Here is a 25490-nt window from a genome sequence, read left to right on the forward strand (position 1 = left end):
CAAGGGAGCCACTGGCAAGATGGATCGACAAGGACACAACCCCTCCTGCCAGGCACCGGGATGTCCACGGTCAACCTACCCAGTGCCAAGCTGGACTGGTTAGTGTGTAGCAGGAGAATGCTTGAAGGTGAATGTCATAGAAATGGTCAGTTATGAAATTAAACGCACACTCACCTAACTCTGCCCTCGGTGTCCGCGGCATTTCTTCCCTCGTTAGATGTTGTCCCCATTTCCGTGTTCCGAGCGTCCCCTTTAGAGTCCGTCTCGGAAGGCCACGGGCATTCATAAAGAAATAGAGTCATTGGGAAGATGCGGAGGCCTTTGCTATGTATTCTGGGATATGGGATGGGCGGCCTTGTTAGAATGACCCGGATGGATGGAGGCGGTTTATTTGTTGATTGAATGCAAGGTGATGATTATGCTCCTAACCCTTCAGTTCTGTAGCTCTGTTTCCTTGTGACCTCCTCTCGCTGGCATTCGCTGCATGAGTTAAGATCCCGAGTCTCCGAGTGCTTTCACCAGGAGGACAGCCCGAGAGAGGTGCTAGGGAATGGAGCCCAGCATTTCAGGCTGAGGCAGCCATGCCCAACGAGGCACCTCAGCCTCTGACCGTGAGCTTGCTCTTCCACTCGGAAGCATTTGACCCCAGAGACCTCAACTCGGCAGATGGTGTTCGCCTGGCACATCTAGATTCTGACGCCGGGACAAGAAGGCCCAGCATGTGTGTTTCCCTCTGAGATGGTTCTTGGTTTAGAGAGCTGAAAAGTGGGAGAGAGGTTAATTATATGTCATCATCTTGTAAGTCTGTCTTTCTGTTTGGGTTTGGTTTTTCCCTTCCCTTCTTACCCCTCATCAACACCACCGTCTCTCTGTACACGCCCGCCCCAGCCCCGGGCAGCTCCCAGACAAGCTCTCCCCAGCCTTGATCTGGGTCCCCACCCCTGCCCTCCATTACGTTCTTGCATGAGCAATAGGTATGCGGTTTCTTTGGTCTGCAGAGCCCACTGTAGCTCCGATTGGGAGCCACACCTTCCCAGAGGGCTACCCCGGCTAGATTCTCCCACAGAGAGGAAGAGAACGGCAGGGTGGACAGAAAGAAAGGATCGGAGCCAGACCAGGAGTGTGGTTCCTCCTGGTACCTGCTGAGACAGCCAGAGGGGCATCTGTGCCCCTTCCCAGGGACTCTTCCGCCCTAACCTCTGTGATCCTCATAGTTGACCTGGAGGAGGAGGTGCCGCAAGAGGTCGGCGCTGCCGCAGGAACCTTATGAAGATAAAAGCCCAAGGAAGGTGAAGAAGGAGAAGAAACCCAGTCTTGTTGCTGATTTTCCAGAGCAGCTCTCTTTTCCCGAGGAAATCCAGTGGGCGCACTGCCAGGTCCTTGCAGAACTGGATTCTTTTTCCACGTCCCCCAGTCCTGGGGTGATGCCAGGCCTTCTCTCCTCTACTGCGATTCTGGCTTCTGCTTGAGAGAAACTGAATTCACGGGTTATGAATCTAGACAAGTGTTTCCGAAAGTGACCTTCGGAGCATTGTCCCAGGAGGGAAGCCTGGCAACAAAGATATGGTGGCAAAGACGTCGGAGAAAGGGCTGCATCTTCTGCCTGGATCGAGCAGGGCCCTGGCAATTAGCTGATCAAGGATCTCAAAAGGCTGACAAGAAAGGAATTTCTCCAAGTTAAGCTAGTGTTTCCCACACTTATTTGCTCATGAATCCTTTCGAACTTCTACTACTATGACTACAACTTCTGCTTCTTCGTCTTTTCTAGTAGCATCTGAGCTCAGAGAAACATTGCTCTTCAGAGTCTCAGGCAAATAGAGAGGCTTCCCTCTAGAAAACACAATTGGCCCTGTGTTCAGCAGTGCCAGTTCTGAAGGTGGAGTTTCAGGCAGTCCCTCCATGCTTTGCAGAACAGAAAAAGCGTGCCTCCGATTCAATTCACGGGATACCTGCCGAACGAAGGCTGTGACACCTGGCAGTGAGGTATTCCACTGGGAGCCAGAGAGCTCTGAGCCCAGGACGCCAATGTAAGGATGAGGGTTGAGAAAGTCGAGGCTGCTCCCCAATGCTCGGCCCCTCAGGGACTGAGGGTGAGTGCAGTGGGAGCAGACAGAGTTTGGAAAACAGCAGAGAAACCAGTGGGGGTGGCATTCCAACAGTTTGGACCCACACCTGAGAAAGGAGCAGTCAATGGCTGTTGACCTCTTACCACCAGGATGGCCACAGCCAGGGAGTACATCTACATGGAAGGTCCAGTCAAATCCTAGTAGTGATGTAAGACGCCCTTCAAACCAAAAAGCAGTCACAGGTAAAAACCAGACACCTCTCAGGGCTCAGGCTGCTGGTGTTTTCTGAGAAACAAACGAGGCCAGAGGAGGCTCCTTTGTGATGGTTCTTTAGGGAAGCTACCAGGACGGATTCCATCACACCTCAAGGACACACGTGGCTACATGCCTTCCGGACTCTCATCCTCGAACCAGCCGGGAGAGGCTCCCCAAGCACATCGTTTTCCTACTTCCTCTTTCTCAGCATCCTCCAGCGTTTACTGCCCCAGGAAAAGTCCTGTTCGATTAAGCTCTTCCCAGTAGCTCTCAGTTCTGGATTCCCCCTGCCATGGATGAGCAGAGCCCTGCCTCAGAGTGATGCCAGGCCATGGCCACGTGCCTGTGGGCACCCAGGACACCCTCTGTGCCTCAGGTTGAGTGTCAGGTTCTTAAGGGGCCTGGTCCCAAGGCAGGTCATGTGTGTGCGGAATGCAGCTCCATTTGTTCTCCCTTTTCCAATTTGGATCCCAGTTTGTGGAAGCCTAAATGGCACAGCACCTACAGCCCTTTCTTCCTGGAAACTCCTATTCAGGGACCTCGGGGAAGAGTCTCCTTCCTTCTCTCTCTTCTCGCTTCTTCCAGTAGAAACCAGCACAAACTCCAGGGATGATTGTCCACCTCTAAGCTTTTCAATCCTATCCGAAACCGAAATTTTACCTTTTCTTTGTGGAAATTCTATTTCTGAAGGAGCCCGGGACCATGGAGACGTGAGAAGACTGATGACCAAACAGACTGCTGAAAACGATCAGGCCCAGCCAGGGTGTCTGTGGTAGGTGTGCAAAGCACGCTCACCTGCCCGGCCTCAGTGGCTCCGAGAAAGGGCAGAGGGAAGCATCCTGACTGCGAGGGAGGAAGCAGGCTCACGGACTGTGGCAGCTCTCTGGGTCACAACCTGATAACCAGCAGGCCCAGGAAGAAGGCGTGAGCCCTCTTTGTATGCATCCCTGGTGTGTTCCTGCAAACACGGCTGTTAAATACGGTTGAGTGGCCACCGCACACCAGCTCCTCCCCAGACACAAACGTGGCACCTGGGAAGCCCGTGCGAGGGCTGCACCATCTGACCGGGTCATCCCACCCGGAGCCAAAGAGATCGGTCAGTCGGGAGCCGTGAGGAGGAGGAGGCTTATTAAGAGCGGAACTAAGTTTTATCCCATTTTGATCTATGCTCTCGATGTCACTCCATCTGTCCTCATTCCATGAGCCCCTCCCCTTCCGTCTTTACTTCTGGGTGTGTGTGTGTGTGGCTTTATTGTTTTAAACCTCGCCCCACCCCTGCTATCTATTCCCTGTCAGTTGTCTCTATTTGATATCCCACTGCCACCAAAAAGAGTGTTTCTACAATTGCCCCACGGCCAGCCGTGGAATGCCCAGAGGGGGATTCAGGGAGAGGAGGAGACTGGTCCAAAGAGAGGACTCCCCCCTTCTCCTGCTCACGGAACCGGACCTTCGGCACTTGGATGAAGCGGAGCCTCGCCGCCTCTCACCAGCTGCGGTTCCAGGAGCCTCGATACAGCAGAAGCTGGCTTTCCCTAGATCTGTGCCTTTAGGGTGTTCCTCCTGCTAGTCCATCCCTAGGGGAAGGCTCGCCCTCGCCCTGGACACTCCCGCTCCACTTGACGTTTTCCAGAATCTGTCTGCAGACAAAGGTGCTCATCTTCTGCTGTTGTTTCTGGGCTCTTCCCGCTGACCACGTGGGCCCGCACACGTGGGCCCACAGCTTCTACCACTGCACACATGTGGGAGCACTGACCACCCACTCAAGTTTTCCGCTGAAAAGTCCCGTGGAATTCTGCCTGGGGCACAGGGCACTTGCTAGTCTGTGTGTTCTGCCCCGGCTGGAGCGCCTTCCTGCCCGGGGGTCCACTGTCTTCCAGCTACCGTGAGACCTTTCCACGGATGTAGTCAAGTGATCCCGGGAATCAAACCCACAAGAGGTGACGATGGACTCTCCCCGACTCACCCATCCCCAACTGAGTGCAGATTCCAAATTCTTCCACGTAAACGGATGCTCGGGGCCAAACCCATGCCCTGCTTCAGGGAGCCTGCGGCGCTCACGACCCTCAGTTTTGAGAGTTTTAGTCTCAAACTTGCCTTCCTCTCCTTTGGGCTGGAGAACCATAAGGTGCAGTTAGCTCAGAGAATAGCAACAACAGGGTTTTTGTCATCTTAATGGTTAAGAGATCGGAGCACCTGTTCCCAAATGGGACAGGGGGGACATCCAGCTGTGCTTGCAACCAAGTCCTCATTTGAACTCGTGGCCAGAGGCAGGTGACAGCCTCTCTGGGCCCCAGTCTAGACCCTAGATTATGTCTGGACAAGCCCACACCTGCTTCTTCACCTCCTCCTCTCAGGGGAATCAAATGCATTTTTGCATTTTCGTTTGGTCAACCAGGGGCTGGTGGGTGGCCTTGTCCCCCAGGGAGTGGTGCCATCACCCCCTCCTCATGCTCTTTGACATCTTGGAAAGCCACCTTTCTGTAAGGCCTTTGGGTTCCCAGGTCCCCTGCTCCCCCCCCACCTGGAGCTCTAGGACAACTTGGAGGATTCCTGCTTACCTTTGATTGCATCTTCACCAACCTACGAGCCGAAGAGCAGCCCTCTGACGTCCACGAACAGACCTGGGGCTTCACAGGCTCCATCGTCCCCGGAGAGGAAATCTGTCTACAGAGCTATGATTCTACAGGAGACCGGACAAAGGGAAGAATCTACTTTATGTTGTGAGGTTGTACGACTGGGAAAAATGTACACAGAGAGTGCTGCCTGTACATTTAGCTGTGTGTCAGATGGACTGAGGACTGTCCCTCACGTGGAAGAATTTCCCAGGATCGTGTTTAACTAGAAATTTCTCTCCCTTGCGTCCCCCGGGTGTCTGATTGAATACACACTTTATATTCCTAGTTGCGGTGGCGGTTGTTGGTGTGTATGTGTGTTGAGTACATTTCCATGGCTCCTACTTAGAAGAAACATTAGCCACCCTTAGATTGGAGTTTATGGAAGCAGAGTTACAGACCAGCCAGGGCAGGTGGGGAACAGGACATTTGGTTCCCTGTGACAGTAACCTGATATAAGACAAGTTACATATTTCACGCTTGTAACGTCCATTTCCCATCCAGGCTAGTATGGCTACAGCGGGCCTGAGAATGAGACCATAGATTTTTTTTTCCCTTCTATATCTAAGTTCATGGCCCACTTCTCAGAAAAGGTCAACTTGGCCTTTGGAATCACGTGGCGGTGAAATCTTCCAATTCTATACCTCATGGGGGAAATGACACTTTCAGAGGTGGAAATATGGATCAGTAAGAGTCAGGTCCAAAGACCCTGTCTGTCCCAAGTTCTTGGCCTCTTGTCCCTGAACTGGGGCACACGTGATCCTGGGGTGCATTTCAAAGTACACATTGATGGCCACTTGCCTCTGGCCAGTAATTCAATGGAAGATATCCCTTTGAGAACTTGGCAGATGGACGAGTGTGTTGCACAGAAAGAACCCCAGAATAGGCTCCGACTCACAGAGACCCTACCTGGCTGAGGAGAATTGCCTCCTCTACGCTCCCTCATCTTTCTCCCAAGGAGCAGCTAGTGGGTCCCCACTCCCAGCCTTCCCTGTGGGTAGCCCGTGAGCACTTTAACTATGTGCCACCAGGGCTCCTGGCACCAAACTCGCTGCTGGCGAGTCAGTGCTGACTGAGGGCAACCCCACAGAACAGGGCAGAACTGCCCCCAGGGGTTACCAAGACTGGAACTGTGGACCGGAGTAGACAGCCCCATCTTTCTCCCGAGGAGCAGCCGGTGGTTTGAACTGCAGACCTTGCAGGCCAGCTGCCACAGCCCAATGCCTAACCACACAGCCACCAGGACTCCTTGAAAGATAACATTTCATCTTGCAAAGACTCTGAAAAAGGCTCCCCGCTACTAACCTGCTACCAGAGGGCATAGGCTCCATAGGGCTCACCTGGGGGAGGGGGCGGGGTGCAGGTGCAGTGTCCTTAGTTGCTCACATTTTCTGTTCTTGTCATTTTGGCTTGTATTGTGTAAGAGTGGAAGCGCTGGAGGCCACCTGTCCCAGCCCTCTGTGAGGCCACAGGTAGAGAGGAAACGAGGGCATGTGTGTGAGCTGAGGGTCCCTACCTGTCACCTACCTCTACCAGCAATCGTAGGCTCCGAATGACTACACGGCCCAGAAGAGGCCAGTAGGCAAGACTACCCAGTCATCAGGAAGCAGCCTTTGCTGATGGGCGGGTCCCTGTCAAAGCCCTTTAATCTATACGTGGTACGTCCACGGACAGGAGGGCATGGATTCATCAGCCCTGCCAGGGAGGGTCTTCATTAAATGGGGGGGGGGGGGTGGTGGAGGCGTCCCAGAGCTGCTTAAGGTCTCCAGGTCCTCTGCTGAGGAAAGGATTTTCCCTTGCAGGAGGCTGGAGCCCAACTGAAGATTTCAGTCTTACTCTATTTGGGGTGGCACGTCTCTCTCCTGCCTCCTCCTCCTCCCCTTTCCCCTTTGCTGGTTGATGGGAACCTTGTTTGCACAATCCAGGTTTCATTAAGAGATTTGTTGCACAGCTTTTGAGTTCACAGGGCTTTTCAGACCCTGCCTGCGCCCTTCAGCTTGTAGCCAGAACTCATCTAGACAACGGGGGCCGGTTTATTCCTTTTCAGATGGCTGCTGTAATCCAGTCACACTTGTCTAAGACGCTGCACTTCCGCCCCCTCATCGGAAGGGGGTGGCCAACCCTGGAACACCGGGAAGCAAAGAAACCCACGTTGTATTGCTGAACACCACTGTGTCTCTTCTCCCTCCGGCGGGGGCGGGGGTCCATGCACAGCACCCCAGAGATGAGGCAGCAGCCAGGCAAGGAGGACAGGAAGCAGCCTTTGGGCGCTCCCGTACACTCTCACAGTCACCAAGTGATGGACAGAAGCGCTCTGTTTTTCATTGTTTCTGCATCCATATATGCATGAGCGGAATGAACCTGAGCTCTAGGCAGCCCGGGATGCTAGGTGTCTAAGGATGGTTTCCAGGTGTCCTTAGAAGGCCCCTGTCAGAGGCCCTGTTTGCCCCTGGCAATGGGCAGCATCAAGCCGTTTGCAGTCGTAGCAACAGGCTCTGAAACTGTCAGTGCAGAGAGTGGAACTCTGGGACACCCGCAGGGCGCTTCCACTCTGTGATTCACCAATCTCATTCTTGCCACAGCCAATGGGAGGCCAGGGCACTGGCAACAGCACCTTTTCTTTCTCTTCCTTCTTTTTGAAACAACAGCAGAAAGGAAGGGTGGAGGGACAAGGAGGTGGGGTCGCCCACTCGCCAGGAAACGACAGGATCCGGATCGTGTGAAAAACAGCCTTCACCATGTGATCGATGGGCAAATGGATGACCAGGGCGCCTATCCAAGGATGGTCTCCTGCCCCATCCCTATTTCAGGGTCACCTGGCAACCGCACAGCTTTTAGCAGATGTTGACTTTGGGCTCAGAAGCAGAGCTGTTGGCCAACCCAGAGCCCTTCGGCATTCTCCTCTTCAGCGGGGCATCTTGGGTACTTAAGCTGACAGGATTGGCGCCAGGCACCGACAATTACCTTGTCCGAGTGATTTCTGCTTGAAGGAAACAGCAAACAAGTCCCAAACCACTCTACAGTGAGGCCCCCACCCCCTCAAATCGAGAAAGCACCCTCTTGGTGCGGCATTGCCAGTGAGGGGATTCAAGCCACTAGCCATTACATTGCTAACTGTAATGTCACCAAGTTAGCAAAGACGCCGTGGCCGCCCTCCCACAGGATGCCCTCTCACGCACTCCCTGAGCAGAGCCATCTGGTCTCCGCTGCTCCCTGCCTCTCCCTGAAGACACCCCTCAGGGGACCTTGGAAAGCAGGGTCATCTCTGCCGGAAGAGCTCTGCGTTCCCTGCAGGGGACTAGGGGAATGGATGAGGGGTGCTGCTGGGGCCTGGCAAGTGGAGAAGTCACTCTGAGGGGAACCGAGTCAACCCAACCTTGGCAAGCCAGAGGCGCGCTGCCAGGCAGACAGCCTCTCCCAGTGGAGTCACCCCCTTCTGAAAGGAAGAAGCAGGGGAGATATGTGCTCCCTGGGAAGTGGCTGTCCCCTGCAGCGGAGGTGCCCTGTGGGGTAAGTGAAGACCCTGCTGTTGCCTGGGGGCCTTCAACACACTGGCGGGTGCTATGCTGCTTCTCCAGGGCTGTTGCACACATGTGTTGTCCCCTTTCAGAAGCAGAGGGCTCTGCTTTAACCAATGCCCACCCACTGCCATCCAACGTCTCCAGCAGCTTTGACCGAGACAGACAAGCACCTCAGCCCAGCCAAGAACAAACAGACTGCTCTCGGGATCCTGCCGTGGCTTTACCTCCTGTGTCGAATTGGAAACCTCGGCTGGCCCACAGAAGAGAATTGGATGCTGGCTCCTTAGCCACTGGCCAGGTGCCCTTTGGTGAGCTACCTGGGCTCCCTCCTGGAGTCTGACTTCCGACCTCTTCACCCAGGTCACAGCCCGGGATGAGGCTCGGTGAAGAAGAACAGAGAGCTGTCGGCACTCTCTCCGACCTAGACCCTAACCCAAACTCACTGCCATCGACCCAGTGCTGATTCCTGGCGACCCCTGTGGGTGTCTGAGGCTCTCACTGTTGACAGGAGTAGAAAGCCCAGTCTTTCTTCCAAGGAGCTGCCGGTGGTTTCAAACTGCCGACCATGGGGATCGAAGCCCAGTGTGTAACCACTTTGCCACCAGCTCCCTCGAGGAGGTGCTAACAGTGCTGGCTCACATCTTTAAGGAGCAGGGAGGGAGTGGCCATCTGAACCGGAAAACCCCTAGTTCTTTGGGGGAGGGAGGGTTCTAGATGAGTCCTTCTGGCGGTAACAAATACAAGCCAAGGACTCATCATCTGTGGAAACAGCTGTCCCTGGGCTGAGCATCACGGGAGGTGAGAGAGATGGGAAGCTGTGTGAGTCTGGGTACAGTAGAAAAACAAATCCACAGCGACTCGTGGATAAGAGAGAGTTTTATATAAAGGGTAAGTGCACATCAAGAAAACATCCCAACCCCGTGCTGCCCAAGCCCACAAGTCCAACATTAACCCATATGTCCGACACCAATCCACAAAGTCCTCCTCCATCTCACAAAACACACACTATGATGCTGACTGCAGGAGGAAAACCAAATCAGTGAACGTGTAAGCATCTCAGCGCTGGCAGGGGTCTCCACACAGCTGCTCCAGCACCCAGGACTATATGGGGTAGGTCCATGGGTCTTCTCCTTGAGGATGTCTTGCAGGAAGTGAGCCTTACCAGCTAAAGCAGGGAACTGGCTAAGGCAGCTGCACCCTGGTCCGACCACAAAGCAAGAGACCCAAGGACTCGAAAGGCAAGGCTCACTGAGCCATTTATCTCTCTGCCCTTAAGTTAACCCCACATGTGTCTATCAGCCAGGTTGGCACAATAAACTTTATCAAATGCCCTAGAAGCAAAGTTTGGGCTTATACCAGAAAAAAAGTGTCAGGCCTCTGACCAGGCTCTAAAGCTCAAAACTAAACTCGCTGGCATGCAGTCAGTGCTGGCTCATGAAAACCCGAGAGGAGACAGTAGATCTGCCCCTGGGTTTCTGATGCTGTCAGTCTTCACGGGAGCAGGAAGCCGCTCGATCTCTCATCTCTCGGTGAGCAGCTGGTGGTTTCAAACTGCCAAGCTTGCAGTTAGGAGCCCCATGCACAGCCCAGTAGCCACCAGGGCTGCTTGGCCAGGCTAGCCCGAGCTGTTCTTGTTTATACACACACCGCTCTTTGCCAGTTCTGCCCAAGCTTGCGTCTGGAGATGCCAGGAGAGCCACGCTCATGACTCTCAGCCTCAGTCTGCAGTGCTGGAGGCTGACATTTTCAGAAGTTTCAGAGTGGGGTAGTGTTGGTGTTAATGGCTGCCCTTCCCACCAGGAAGCCAGCCAGGTTCACTCCCCAGCGCAGACTGAGTGCCCGCAAAGGCTCCCTTTTCTAGCAGGGAAGGGTGGAACTAGTAGGGCCCTGCTAGGATTTTTAGCCTCTGCTTGCGGTGAGAATAAGACCGGCTGTGGACTCAGAGACAGCTGCAGGGGGTTTTAGACTATACAGCGAAGGGCTAGCGCTTGCCTGCTGACTGTAACTAGGACTTCAAAATAGAGACCAATAAAGGTCGACACCCAGACGTTTATCATGTCCGATGACAGAGTCCCTTCCCAGGCTGCCTAGCTGGAGCTAATGCCCAGCACACACACTCAGCAGCAAGTCCCTCGTGGGGGCAGCTCTGATTCCAGCCCTTTGCCTTTAGATCTTGTCATCCCCATCAGCTGTGGGTGGCCCATCGGGTGAGGAATCTTGTTTGTCAGAATATTGCGAGCATCCCCTTAGGAGCGGCATCTGGACTGCAGGATTTCCAACAAGGCCTCTTGCCTTTCACATCACCCCTCAATATGTGGGTGTGACCTGAGGCGGTCTGACTGTTAAGACTCTGTCCCTGCAAAATGTCTAACATCTCCGGGTACCGTGTTCTGGGCTGCCCTCGGCCCTTGGATCTTGCATCCCCAGAGGCATGGGCTGAAGCACACAGATGACCGATGGGTGGAGACCTGCCTCCCATCTGGATTCATGAGGAAAGAAGGGCGCTCCTAAGCAGGCTTGGGAGCAGAGAAGGCACAAGCATTCCCAGGCCTGATAGATGCATTTTAACACACACACACACACACATCACCAAGTACTGCTAAATAACTTGGCATGATGATAGAAGGGAGGGATCAAGTGCTGTTTATCTGTTTCTGATTTGGGGGGCCCCAAATTTGCATTTCTGTGTGGGGAAGGTTACTGAGCAAATTAATATTTGCATCCAGAGCTGCAGTCTGCGTGAGTGGGATCCAGCTGGAAGGACATGGGCTCCTCGTCTGCTTTGCTCCTGCCCTTCCCCCTCCCCACTCCCCCAACTTGTTCTGTCCCGAAGCAGACGCCCACTCGGACCCAGGTCACTTGGTGCATGGGGTCACGTCAAGGCTGAACCTTGAGGAGTTGGAAAACCAGAATTGGCCACAGGCTTCCCCCTCTTTTCTCTGAAAGGACCCCAGAATTGACGGTAGAAACCCGCCGTCCACAAAACAGAGCACAGTATTCCAAGTTCTCTCGGGGAATTTGCCCGCATTTCTGCCATGCTAACTGTTAGTAGAGTTTATATTGGACTGCCGTATCCCTTTACTCGTCAGCCTTCAAAACATCGACCCCCACGTCTGGTTTTCAATAGCCCCGACAAGGGGGAGCTCCCTTCGATCCCTGCGCTGGACGAGGCACGCTGGTGATATTGGCAGTGTGTATTTGCAAGCTGCAGCGCCTGTCTGTTCAGTCATAATTAATTACCGCTTTCTAACGCGTTTCGTTTGCTGAGAGTGATTTGCATTAGACCGCGTTGGCTAAGCTCATCACGGAGGACCCTGGAGGCAGCGGATTGTCTGGCTTTTGTTTTCTTTCTTTATTATTTAAAACAAAAAAAAAATCCAAAACGTTAAGACCCTCGATGGATGGATTTGAGAGGAGACTGAATGTATACCTAGTGTTGGGTTTTAAATACAAAATGAAATAAACTGCAAGCAAAGTGATATCACAGCCATTGAGGAAACCATTCGCAGGGACCGATGACTCTGTTTTAGGGAAAGCTCCCTCCTTGTGTGGTGTGGGGATGTCCAGCATCCCTCTGACCCTGAAGTTTCCCGGCCACACTCACATTGGGGGTCCCAAACCTTACGAAGAAAGAACGCTCGAGCCCCTATCCAGAGGAGCCTGCTCACATACATCCACACAACCTTGTCCCTTAGGATTCCGGGGCCCCGGTGGTGCATGTCCCAGGATCCCTGCTCTGCTCTTCCTGAACACAAATGGGGGCATCAGCGCTGTCTCTCTCCAGGGATGGAGAGGAAGTGTCACAAGTGCAAATATGCCTATTTCCAGAGTCACCTAGGCAAAGGGGACATTTACTGCCCAAAGCAACTAGTAGGCTGTTTAGAAGACAAGGAATATGAGCAACTAATACCGGAAAGAACCCCGTAAAACCATCCCTTATGCCTTACCTTTGTTAGAATGTTGCTACCGAAACTCTCATGTGCAAAATCTGTACTTTTCCGACTCTGTATAAACCACTTGATTGACTGAAATCATTGAGCCTTTCTTAATCCTTGTGGGTGCTGGGCCCCTCCAACTGCCTGATGAACCTGCGGACCGTTCCTCAGAGAAGACTTGATGCATGCGCAATAAGTTGCCTGGACGTACAAAGGGAACCAATCACCCCCCCACTTCAGTGACTGCCCATCTCATGACCCACCAGCTCACAAGTAAGACAACAGTGCGAGACAAGCTACTGTCCCACCGCCTTGTGCTTTAGCGAGTCTCTGGCATGGCATTCCATGACTACAGTGTCCCTTCCCTCTGGAGGGCCTCAGGTCAGCCTACAGGAAGCTGGGCCAGGTGGTCCTGACTCCCAGGGACACCCACAGGGTGACAGTTGTGGAATTTGCTGCTGCAACAAAGTCTGATTCAGCTATTTTCTTCTGAGTCAACGGAATATGATGAGTCTTAGCAGTGAGGATCCCAGTAGTCGGAAGGTTGTGTGTGTGTCTGTTTGGGGGGTGGTTTGGTTCTCGTTCCGGTTTTTGTGTTTCCTGCTCCTGGTTTTCAAAGCAGAAATGAATCATGACACAAATGTGGCTTCCGTGGAGACGGGTGAACGCACCCGGTTGCTCACCACGGGGGTGGGGGTGGGGAGAGAGCAGGCTACGGGCCACTCCACTCCACCTCCTGTGCTGTGTTTCAGCACTTGTCGTAAACAGTGAGAATTCATGCTCCAAACTGGGAGCTCTCATGTTGGGTGCAAGTCCATCTTATAAGAAAGAAGCGGTTTCCTCACCTACCAGCCGGTCCCAAAGCAAGGACGGTGGCCAGAGACTGGGGAAATGTTTCTGAGAGCAGGCACGTGGCCCATTCACAGTGGAGCTCACTCTAGAGTGAACAGTGGGGCTGTGAGTGTTCTCCTGAACTGAATGTCTGCTCCTCGTGTGCGGAAACTTCCCAATGGCGAGGGTGGACGTGCTCCCAGGAGCGGAGCCCTGGTCCTTGAGGGGAACCTGGCAAAGCCGGGCATCTCCGCATGCTTGGGTCTTTGCACCAAAGCCTATGTGAATGGCTGCGTGCTCAGGAGCTTGTCCCATGCAAGGAGATGAGGACTTCTTAGGGGGTGGTGGGGGTTGCTTTTAATTCCTCTTCAGCCCTTATTGATATATTAAGCTTAAGAGAAATTAAGGGTATTTGATTACTATAATTACTTCTCTGCTGACTTAAAAAGTTTAATCTACTCCTTAGGCATATGCGATTCAGATCGCAGGCTTTCCAAAAAAATAATCGTCTGTTAATGTAGACTAATTTAAATCTTCTAATCCAATCTTGACACAGGCAGAGCCGGCGGGGCAGAGTGTTTTTGTGTGTGGGTTCCCATGGCTGCAGGGCTCAGTTATATGTTTGACAAGTCAGGGATGGGGAACTGAAATTCTATGGATTTCTTTTTGTCCTTGCTTTTAAAGATCGAAAAGCAGAATGGAGCTCAGAGTGCCTCTCCTGGGCATCACGGTGTAACTAACCTTCTCTTCTTTCATTCCGCTGCGCCCTCCTCTCCGGGGACCTCCCACCTCGGGCCTCCGCAGGATGACGAGGAGGGCATATGGGCATAGCGGGGCCTGCAAACCAAAGTTCCAGTTTTGTTTTGAGGGTGAGAAACCATCTTTTCTATCATATGTATGTTTTGAATGCACTGTCGTGTTCTGTGGTACGTGTGCTCCTGTGTGCTCGCTGATGCTTGTGGCCATGCTGTGTCTGCTACTGTGTTTTGTGGGTGCCCCCTGTCTCCCCCATCCCCACTCCTGCCCCACCTCAGTCACGGTCCATTCTACCTTGTTGGGGTTGGGCACGATTCAAATGTCTCTGTGCTACTGAGGATGCTAATGCCACCCTTGACCAGGAGGTGGACACACCTTTGGAGGCACGACGGTGGACCTGTAGACTCTCACCGTTTGCTGGCCATGGCTTTCAACCGGCTACTTGCCTTTGACCGGATACTCACATGCAGTGTGAGTCCCACATACTTCTGGTTGTGTCTCGTTTGGCAAGGAGTTCGGGCAATAGAGCAGTGTGTCTTCAAGGAGCTGAAGTGACCCACTCCAAGACGCCTGCTGAGGGGATTGCGCCGCGGGCTCCCTCGGGTAGCTTTGGATCAAACACCAGGGTGGCGGCGTAACGATGAAGGGCCGCGGAGATGCCTGCACAATGGGTAGAAATACTAATAGTCTCCGGTCTCACGAGGGACACCTCTGCTATTTTTATTTTCACTAATTGTCCTTCTACAGAGGTTTGCATGATAAGGTACACATGTTGCATTTTTATGAGATTTGGGCTTTTTTTCCTTTAAGAATTTTTAAAGTCTAATCACTTTAACTGTTATGACCACACCCCTCTTTTCTGTCTTATCTGCCTCACAATTGAATCGTGAAATAGGTTGTTTCCAAACTGCTCACACATGGAAGACCGCCCTCCACTGACTCTGGCTGCTGGCAACTTCACCTCTCCAGGACACTGAAGGTGGTTCTTTGCCTTTAAATCCAAATCCCACATTCGCCAAGGCCGCTGTGCGCGTGGCTCTGTGGGCTCTGCTGTTGACTTCACCCACCCCGTTTTGTTCAGCACAGTGGGGTGGTGGCTATGTGCCACGGAGGTTTGCGGCAGCTAGGAAGGACTCGCCAAGCAGCGAACTTTTGCAGGAGGGTCATGGCATGTCACCGGGCTGCAAAATCCCATGCCTGGGATTGGCGAGGCAGTTCTTGGGATCAGGTAGCCTGTGTGCCTGTGCCTGGTCCTGCCTGCCATGACCATGGCGGCATTGCTTGGGTGAACGTTAAACAGGTCCCCCGTGGGCGGCAGTCCCCCTGTTGTGTTTCACTGTTGGACTGTACCGGTGGCGGGGGGGGCCCCTGGTGGGATGGGCTGGGGTACTTTCTTTGGTCCTGTGGGGAATGCACAGGGAGTCCCTGTTCAACTGCTCCGTCTTTCCTGGTCAGAATGGAATGCTTCCTGCATCTATTTGCTACTGGTAGGACGTGCCTCACGCTTACAGTGGGGTGTCCAATCTGCTCTCCCTTCCTGGTTCAGACGGGGAGCCACTCTGGAATGAGCGCTGTTAGTGCAAAGTAGTTCCAAAGGCACGCCTGTCGATAGGTGAGGCAGGATGGCAGCCAGCGGGAAGTCCCCAACAAACAAGCAAGAAGCCATGCTGTCACCATGTGTCCAGTTCACGGCAACCCCGGTGTGTCCGGGCTTTCTGGATTGTGTGTGTTTCCTCACAGGAGCAGGCCTCCAGGCTGTTCCTCCGTGGTGCCGCTGCCAGCCTTTAGCTTAGTAGTCAAGTAGGAGCCATGTGTGCCTCCTGTCCTCAGTGTGAAGCCGGCGAGGGCCCTTAGGGTACCTTGGAGAGACGCCCGCCCTCTCTGCGGATAACTTTTAGAGAAGCGTGGCATATACTCGCCCAGAGAACAAGCACCTGCATAGGTTGAGCTCCGCATCCGTAACTGCTACAGGGCTGTGCGTGTGGCCGTAGTGACCTCTGCTGTCTTAGCTCTTGCGTCCCTCACAGGGTCTCCCTCAGGCCAGGAGGCTTCTCAGAGCTTGGTCGTGGTGCTGCAGACGGTATCGTGTGTCACGAGGGGCACTGCTGTCCCTTGTTCTGCCCCCGGCAGTGTCATGGTGCAGTGATGTGCTGTGTTCCTCCCCAATAACAGAGAGTGACTGCTCGGTCACGAGGTTGATGATGTCTACTGTGCCCGCCCCTGAGCTCGGAGCCTTGCCGTCATTGCAAGGATGAAACGTGGGCCCAGAGGCCGTGGGATGCCCTGCTAGACTCAAGCCACATGGAAGCCTTTCTCTTGGACCCTGTCCCCCTTGCCCTTCATGAACTCCCCAAATGCTGTGAGACCCCGAAATCGACCGTGTTCTGAGCAGTGTCTTTCTTAGGTCCTGCCATCCTGGTTCCAAACCGTAGCAACCGTGTGTGCCACAGAATGACGCTCCGCAGCATCCCCACAGCCGTGCTCTGCTTCCATCCACCAAGGTAGCCACTGGGTCAGTCCAGAGTGCAGGCAATGGACATTTCACCGTTCTTGCTTCTAAGGAGCTTCCTGACTTTACGGCTTCCCACTCAGCCTTGTTTGGTGTGGCATTCCAGGATAATGCTCCATTTCTTGGCCAACACCATCATGCAAAAGCATCCAGCCATCTTTTCAGCCTTTGGGGTTTTTTGTTCAATGTTCCCATGCGTACGACTTCATTGACAGCAGCATGGCTTTTCCAGGCATGCCTTGGTCCTCAAAGTGGCAGCCTTGCTTGAACCCTTTAGAGACGCCTCTTGCTGTAGATTTTCCCAGAGCAACGCATCGCTTGCTTGTTTCACTCCTGTGGAGCCAAAAGAAACAGAATCCTCGCAGTTTTCCTCTTGTGTCTGTTGATCGTGTTGCTGTTTATTGGTCTAGTTGTGAGGAGTTTTGTTTGCCGTTGGTTGGGTCATAACCTGTCCTGAAGCCGGCCGCCTTTGATCTTCCTCAGTAAGCGCTGCAAGTCTTCCTCGCTCTCGGCGAGCAGGGTTGTGTCTTCTGCAGACCTCTGGTTGTTAACGAGTGTCCCTCCAAACCTGCTGCATGGCTCCTGTTCAGATTGTCCACCCTCCTGCGTTGTTTGCTCAGTGTACAGATTGGATGTGTATGTTAAAGGACACAGCACGGACATACACTTTTCTTGGTTTTAAGCCGTCAGAATCCCCTTGTTCCAGCCAAACGACTGCCTCGTGGTCTATGTACAGGTGGAACACAAGTCAGTCTGTAATCAAGCATTTTGATATGTTGTGATAAACTCTGTGAACCTCTGAGGAAAATTACTGGTCTAGCAGTATGATACCTTCAGACGAGTTTGTGCAAATATCCACAGGCTTTTAAAATCTTATCTTTGAAGATTTAAATTATAAGACCCTGGGAGCTTTCCTATTTGTCTTGGTTGCTGTTTTCAAAGTTTCATTGTGCCTCAGATGAAAGTTTACAGAGCGCATTCGTTATCATTTGAGAGGTTGTTTGTGTGTTGAGTGCTCTGTAGCATCGGCTGTGTTCCGGGCAGCGTCTCAGTGCTCTCCCTGTTTCTGCTCTGGGCCCCTCATCTCCTTTCACCCCCTCCTGCGTTCTCAGAAACCCAATGGTCTTATTTCTCTGATTTTCTGTCCACAGCGCTCTTCATTACTGTAGAGGAATCCAAGTGATTTCTATATGTCACCATTGTATCCTGCTACACTTCTGAATCCACCTATTAGTCCTAGAACCTTTCTGGGGGGATTTCCTTGGGATTTTCTATGTATGGGATTATGGAATGTGCAAATAGAGAGGTTTGCTTTCTCCTTACTAATTCAAATGCCCTTTATTTATTTTTCTTGCTTTATTGTTCTAGCTAGGACTCCCAGTCAAGTGTGGAGTAAGAATGCTGACAAAGGTTGACTTCCATCTTCGTTTACTGATTGGCATCTCTGGTTCCCTTGTTTTCAGTCGTTTAGTTTTGTTTTGACTCTCTATCTGAGTTGGTAGCTAGTTGATGTTGTCCTTTGTCCTGGTCTCGGCTGTTGTCTGCTGTTGTTGTTGGTTTTTTTAAGGCTCTTTTAAATATAAATTTGGTTTGGTTTTAACAAATTCTGCCCCCTCCCTTTTTAACCTGAAAACTCCTCATTTCATGATCATCATTGAGAGTTTGGTGCTGGAGCAGCGTATTGAACATACCATGGATGGCTAAAAGGAAACCAGTCTGTGCTAGAAGCAGTAAGGCCGGAGTGCTCCTTACAGGCAAGGAAGGCGAGACTTCATCTACGCACTTCGTGCAGCTGTCCAGGAGGGACCAGGCCCTGGAGAACCGTAGGTGGAAGGGAAGAAGGTCCCTGGCGCAGTGGGTTCCTAGTGGCTGCATCATTGAACTCAGGCATAGGAGCAGTGGTGAGGAAGGCCCAGGACAGGGCGTGTTTTCCTCTGTGGTTCACGGGGTTTCCATGAGTCGCAGCCAGATTGATGGTCCCTACCAACACGAATTGAGAGCTTTGCTGGATGCAGAATTATTGCTTGATATTGTTTATCTTTTAAATATAGAGATAGATAGATATAGATATAAATAGAGATATAGAGATATAGATATCCCATTGCCTTCTTGCCTATATGACTTCTGCTGAGAAACCAGCAGAGCTTCATCTTACTGGATCTCCTTCGAAGGTGACTTTCTTCTTTTTCCTTAGTTGCTCGCAGATTCTTTTATTGTCATTGGCAAGCCTGATATGATAGGTCTTGGTGAGTTTTTCTGGGGGAGGGTCTATCCTTCACAGAATTCATTACCATCAAATCTTTGACAATTCTCTGTGGGTATTTCTGGAATTTGTGTTTTCTTTGATTTTATTTCAGTCTTCCTTTGTGTTGTCTAATTTTTGTGCCGTCTCTCTTGATCTCCTTGAGAACCCTATAATTAGTCTTTAGAGTTCCTTGTCTGGTGGCTCAATTGCCACGTCCTTTTCTGAAAGGTTTCCTGGTTCTTTACTTTGGTCAGTTGTTGGGCTACCTTGTTTTTCTTTATGTGATTTGATATTGGCTGCTAGCTCCAAGAGAGAAAGAGGAGGATGTCTGCTCTCATAAAGGTTTACAGCTCAGGAATCTCAGAAACCCTATTAAGGTTATTGTGAGTTGAAATTGACTGAATAGTACTGGCGTTGGTTTGGGGTTGATTGTCTCTAAGGCACTAAAGTGTTATCTATACATTTTAAATTTTACTTTGCACTTGTTTGCTGTGTCCTGAGTTTTTGTTCGGTTTTGATATATCCAAGTAGGCGTGTATGCTTCTGTAGTAATTAGTCTGGGTCCCCTGGAGCTCTTGCCACCTGTGTCCAGGAGGGTAGGACGAGGCTGTGAGTATGATAGCAAGTCTGTGTGCTCTGGTCTTGTGTTGTAGCTGGGCTCGTAGTTGGCCTGGCTGGTGAGATGTTGGTTCCCTGGGCTTGGGCTGTCTGTTGTGTGTGCACACTGCCAGTTGCTGTCTAGTGGGGGTGAGGGTGCACAGGCATAGAAATGATCCAGAGTGTTCTCAGGTTAGCATGGTTGCCCAGTGGTGGTTGGAACAGGCACAAGCTTCCAGTTGTGGGAGCCACGGGACAGTATGGGAGTCCAGGCAGGAGTGTGCCACCAATCCAGGGGTGCCCAGAGGGAATTGACCCTGTGTACTAGAATGTAACACGGGGGAGAGGGTGCTATGGGTCTTTGTGCCCATAGTAGAGGTGTGCAGGCAGAGCAGCGGACACTGCCTGTCTGTGGGCTCCTGAGGCCAGGAGCTGGGCAGAGCAGTGTGTACCAGGAGTCCATGGACCGTCTGCACAGTGGCTGAAGCAGTAGAAGAGGCACCACAGTTCCATCATTCCCTGACACCAGTGGCTAGGTGGAGAGACCGGCCTTGGCTCTCAGGGGAGGTGATGGTGGTGCTTCTGGACTATGGCAGTCTGGGGATGGTGTGGGAGTGGAGTACCGCAGGTCCACTGCATGGAGCACAAGAGGCTAGCTGGGGTGGGACCAGCTAGGCGGGGTGAGGGCACTTGACTTTCACAGGCTGTGGGTCAGTCCTCCCGCAGTGACAGCACTTCTCACTAGGAAAGCGGCTTGCTTTCTCTCACAGTGGCCATATGGTGCAGACTTAGCAGTCAGTGGATCGGTGATCCCTAATTCTCCAAGTCTGCTGGGTTTTGTAGTTTCTCCTTCCACTTAGCACTCAGTCCAGCTCTTCAGCGATGTCTTTGGCTGCCTTGGGTTCCAAAGTGACCATCGCTATCCAATTCACATAGCCAACATCTCTATCCAACCTGTTATTGTGTCCCCGTGTTGCATCCTCCCTTTGAACTTTGTGTTTCTAAACAATTGCAGCGTATTTTGAATTACATTTTAATTTGCAAGGCCTAAGGAGATACAAAACATATAGCTAAAGACAGATAGTAGTGACATATTAAAAATGAACTGCTTTTAATGTTTGGGTTTATGGCCCTTATAAAAGGAAATTTACAAGAGATTGACTGGGCATCAGTAATATGCTTGCTTAAAATTGTATCAGAATGTCCTGACTTGAATCTGGAGTTTTGGTAGTGAAATGAATCGTGAGTTAGGGCAAAGTCGCTGGAGAATTACAGCAGATTGGAATGAACACAATAACCTGACCGCTCTTCCCTCTCGCGTCACTTGTATGTCCTGGGTGGGTCAGGCATGATCTGTCTCTGCTAGCATTCCCACGTGGTGGTCCCTGAGAGCAAGGGGGACTGGGACATTTTGCTTGACTAGAGTTTGACAATCTTCTCCCCAGCTGCCCCGGAGTAGATTCTGTGTGTCAGGACAGAGCTAGCTGCCCAGGGTTTTCCGTGGCTGGTCCAAGCATTTCTTCTGGGTGGCCTTGAGCTTCCTACCTTTCCCTTATCAGCCGAGCATGTTGACCATTTGCACCACACAGGTCTCCTGACTGCCTCTAGAGGTACCCTTTCTCCCTTGGACTGGACCCATTTCAGCTCTGTGGCATGAGACGCATCAGCCCCCAGGGCCTGGCGCTTCCAAGGGCTCCCTCTTGGCTTCCTGCTCTCGTGCCACTTTCTCGGAATTATGAATACTTTTTTGGCATGGGTCCTACATTTTCATTCTGCACTGGTCTCTGCCAGTTTTGTAGTTGGCCTTGGATGTAACCACCATGACTTCTTACACTCTGCCTCCACCTTCTCTTTGTTCCCTCTCCCAGGTCCCTTACTTTCAGAGGATTGGCCTATGGCCTGCTTTATGCTGAGAAGCCTAGGTGGCACCATGGATAAGCAAGGCCTGGCTGCTAACCCAATGGTTGGTCCTTTGAACCCACCCATGGACTCCTCTGCTAGAGGAAGATGGGACAGAGTGCTCCCATAGCGACCAGCCCCTTGGGAACCCTGTAGGGCAGCTCGGCTCTAGCCTGTAGAGTCATTATCTGTTGGAATTGACTTGATGGCCATAGATTTGGGGGTGGGGGTTGATTTTGCCGTATTCTGGATACCTGCCCCAACCTCCAGAGTGTTCTCTTTCCAGCAAGTCATTTCCCTTGTGGACATCGCTGAGATACAAATTGAAATCACTGCTCTACCCTCAATCTTGCATCTCCCCTCCTCAGCCCCGCCACCTTGATTGTGAAAATATGTTCCCAGAGCCAAAATATTATTCTCCAGCTCACCTTGCAAAATAACGGGAAAAGCAGCTGCTTCAGTTTTGTGGAACCTTCCTTTGGTAAGATGCACTCCGGGCAGGGGCTCTTTTCCTCCAGTAGTTATTCCTTTCCAATGACTGGGGGGGTCCCTGGGACACCCTCCCTTCCCCCGCAGAGGCATTTAGTTTGTGTCTAGTGCAGGAGTAGAGAGGAAGCCAAATCAAATCCACATAGCGGCACATCAGTGACGCGTTTGCCTGGGCACTGGCAGAGAACTCTTGTAATTGAGCAGGCATAGACACTAACATCATTCTGATTTCCTACACCGCTGGAAAGGGATCGACCAGCCTGCATTGAAAAACTATACCAATTGTAGAGCTTGGTTAATAGCAATACAGATGTGCCCGTGGGTGTGTCCTGGCCGTGAAGCTGGTGGCTGCCCTCTGTTCAGCGTGCAGAGCTGGTGCCGCATCCCCCGCCGTGGGCAATGCCGTGGGAGCACACGCCAAGTCAGCGCTCCGCAGGGCAGAGGACTGGTGAGCATGCACCCTTCAGGACGGATAGGGAAGGGGTTGGTTTTGCTGGGGGTGGGAAGTTGTGCATCGCTTGTCTTCTCTAGCATACAGGTCTGAGCATTAGGTCTGAGCTCATCCTAGAGCAAGAGAGATCTAGTTTGGGGGGAAAGGAGTCATGGAAGGCCTGGGCTCCAATTCCTGAACTGAAGTCTGGGTTCTTTGCAGGTGGATCTTCCCTCTCATGACTCCTATGTGAGGAGAGGAGTTAGTGGTTTTGATGCAACCCAAATCCCACCAGGGAAGAGATGACACATCTTTCCTTTGTGTGACTGGCCACCAAAACATTTCTTGCTCCTTCCCTCACTCCTTTCAGTGCTATTTTCCTCCATACTTATTCCGGCCATTCGTTCTCCAATCTTTCGTCAAATGTTGCATTCTAAATCAGATGCCAGGGAAACACTACTGGCTGTGACAGGCATGGCTGCGCTTCTGGTGGACCTGACAACCTCTTTGAGAGTAATAGACCATCCCTGAACAAATGAATAAAAGCATGACACCGTTTTGGTTGTTTATTGCTTTGATGGAAGTAAAGAAAATATTGAGATTAACAAAGGGAAACCTACTTAGTCCAGGATGTGCAGCGAGCACCCTTCCAAGCAAGTCAACTCCAGTCAAACCCAAAAGAGGAAGGGCCTGGAGGAGTCTGTGTCAGGGTACGTTTCCGGAAACAGTCCCAGGAGGGCATGCATATGAGTAGCGGTTGGAAAGAGCTCTGCGAAGCGAAGAAGCTCCGTAGCCCTAGCTCCCAGCCAGCACGCAGCAGTGAGGAGGAGATGGAGAAGTGGGCCCAGGCCAACCCACACGGGTGCTTTAGGGCAATGCAGAGAGCCGGAGTTCAGCTGATGAAAAATGAGCCCACATCGGAGGATCTTAAACAGATTGACATAATTTGATCCATGTTGTAGGCCCACCTTGGCTGCTAGGTACAAGACGAACAGGCACAGCGGGAAGGCCAGAAGTAGAGGCTGCCCATCAGTTGGGAGGACTGCTGGCAGCCCGACGTAGGGCTGGGGTAGTGAAGATGCAGCCAAGAGGTGAATTCGAGTCGCACCTAGGAGCTGAAGCCAGTGGGACTTGGGTGAAGAGGTGAGAGAAGCAGAAATGGAGAATGTCTCCAGCCTTTTACTGGATCAACTGGGTGTTGAGGTTGGGACAGGTCATCGTCAGAGGGTGGGTGTGGGTAGGTAGAAACTGAGGTATTTTCTTTTCCCCAAATTTTTGGTCAGTTCTAGCCACGACAAAGGCAGGCCCACCATCTGACCTGCTCCGCTTCGCATGTCTGCGTATGAGCAGGAGAATCCCAGGCCCCTATCCGGCGATGTGCAGGCTGTCGAACATGGCTGAAGTCCAGCTTCCAGAGTGTGAGGCTGCTCTCACTGACAAGGGAAAGGAGAGGACTTGAACATCAGTGATCGCAAAGAAAAACCAGGAGTCAAAGAATGGAAAGCAGCTTGGGAGTTAGTGGTTTGCAGGCGAACAGAGCCCTCTTGTAGGGGAGGACCTAGAGAGAAAAGTCTCTCTCACCTCATACTGGTCCCCCTAAGGCCCCCAGACATCAAGGATTTTGTCCACAGAGGGGCCTCATGCCGGGGCTGTGCGTGATGACTGACTTCTCATTGGGAGATGTGGGGACTATTTAATTTTTTGCAAAAGAAACTTTGAATTAACTTTTCTTCAAGGGTCAGGATGAGCAATAGCCAGAAGTAGCTCGGAGGCCCTTCAGAATTTCTGACTGAACACATGGCTCCTAGACAAAGGGCACTGGTGTTTGTTGTGTGTCCTTTGCTTGAGCTCTGTCCCTGTGCTGCCTTTTCTGTGTGTCTTTGCCGATCGGACAGTTATCTGTATACTTCCGTCTTCTTGCCAGACTTGTAAAACTACCACTCAGAGTTACAGAGTGAGCGTCCTACCCATAGTCCTTTCGATCAGGAATTCATTCAAAAACCATTTCCTACTCAGTGCTGAAGCCACGGCAGCGAACAATACTGGCCCAATGTGGAGGGAAGTAGAGCTGTTCCCGGAATCTTAGGGTGGTGTCCGTGAACCTTGCAGGGGTCTGCAAATTCCCTAATGTGCTTAACAGACATCTGTGGGTATCTGCACATACACCCCTGCCCCCATTTCGAGAGTATCTGTGACCCTTAAAAGGTATTCAAAGGGCCCAGTGACTCAGAAAAAGCCAAGAACCACTCATCCACTGGTGCTTAGTGACCCAGCAGCAGTGTAGCTCAGCGGTCTCTGAAGTCCGACAGTTTGCGTTTGGGTTTGGGTCCTCCTGGCTCTAGCCCTCCTTGGCTGATTGACCTTGGTTGGATTAAAAACCTGCTGACACATTAGAGTGTCATCACCACCTGCAGAGACAAGGAGAGGAAGCTCCCAGATGAGCTCACAAAGCTCACTTTCACGAGAGAACCTGACCTGCTTCCTCCACCTCCTCCACGTAGTCACCTCTCATTCGAGTGGGGAACCCTGGAAAGCTCAGAGAGAGATACTAAACAGAGATTCCCTAAAATCCTCAACCCAGGGAGTATCTTTTTTAATCTTTCCACACGGCTCCTGCCAGGTTCCCCCTTACACAGACAGGACGAGGCCCGCAGTGATGTGATGGGGACAGCATCCGACTTGGCTCCCCTTTGGCACCAGGTCGCGGGTGTGTACCCAGGCTGGCCGGCTGCCACCCCAGCCCATGTCCAAAGTCTGGTCCCCCCGCTTTAAAGGGCTGCTTTCAGACTGCTATTTACATCATGTCACGTGATTGTGTGCGCCACGGCTGCTACGTTGACCTCGGTGGAGCGTTTGGTTTCTGGCCAACATCTGCTAGTTGGGGAGCCAAGGCAGGCTGGGGGCAGCACACTGGAACACTGGCGTCGGGAGGGAGGTGGGGCTGGGCAGGGCGGCTCAGTAAGTTCTTTTCTTGGCGGTACTTTGAGGCCCCCTGGTTCTGAGCTCAGGTGCAGGGGTGGGCAGCTGTGGGTGCCGAGTCCAACATGATGGAATTGCTCCCCGCGCACCCTCAGAGCCCTTTCTTCTTTCCCCACGCCTTCCTATCTGATGCCAGCGTGTTCCTTGAGAGGCGTTTCTGTACAGATCCCTGTGGCACGCACACACACACACACACACACACACACACACACACACACACCAAGGAACTTCAGGATGAAAAGTGGCCGTCTGTACCCCCCTCCTCCCATGGCGTTGGGTGCCGGCAGCTGTGAGTGGGTTCTGTTTGCCAGACTTGCTGCTGCTGCAGCTGTCAAGGTTTGACTTGTGTTTTTGTGCTGGCATCCC

General features: G+C 52.1%; 1 protein-coding gene across 4 annotated transcripts in view; it reads left to right on the forward strand.

Annotated features, from left to right (window-relative positions):
• The window catches only part of ERC2 (ELKS/RAB6-interacting/CAST family member 2), a 987816-nt gene that overhangs the window by 782006 nt on the left and 180320 nt on the right, over positions 1–25490 (forward strand). For all 4 annotated transcript variants that reach the window (XM_030885545.2, XM_045290032.1, XM_045290033.1 and 1 more), the window contains one exon: positions 14025–14089. In XM_030885545.2, the coding sequence (XP_030741405.2) occupies positions 14025–14051 (27 nt within the window). In that variant the 3' untranslated portion in view covers positions 14052–14089. The remainder of the gene's footprint in view (positions 1–14024; positions 14090–25490) is intronic.

This window comes from Echinops telfairi, unplaced genomic scaffold (assembly GCF_000313985.2).
Source record: "Echinops telfairi isolate 266 unplaced genomic scaffold, ASM31398v2 ScPeMD7_31;HRSCAF=116, whole genome shotgun sequence".
NCBI lineage: Eukaryota > Metazoa > Chordata > Mammalia > Afrosoricida > Tenrecidae > Echinops > Echinops telfairi.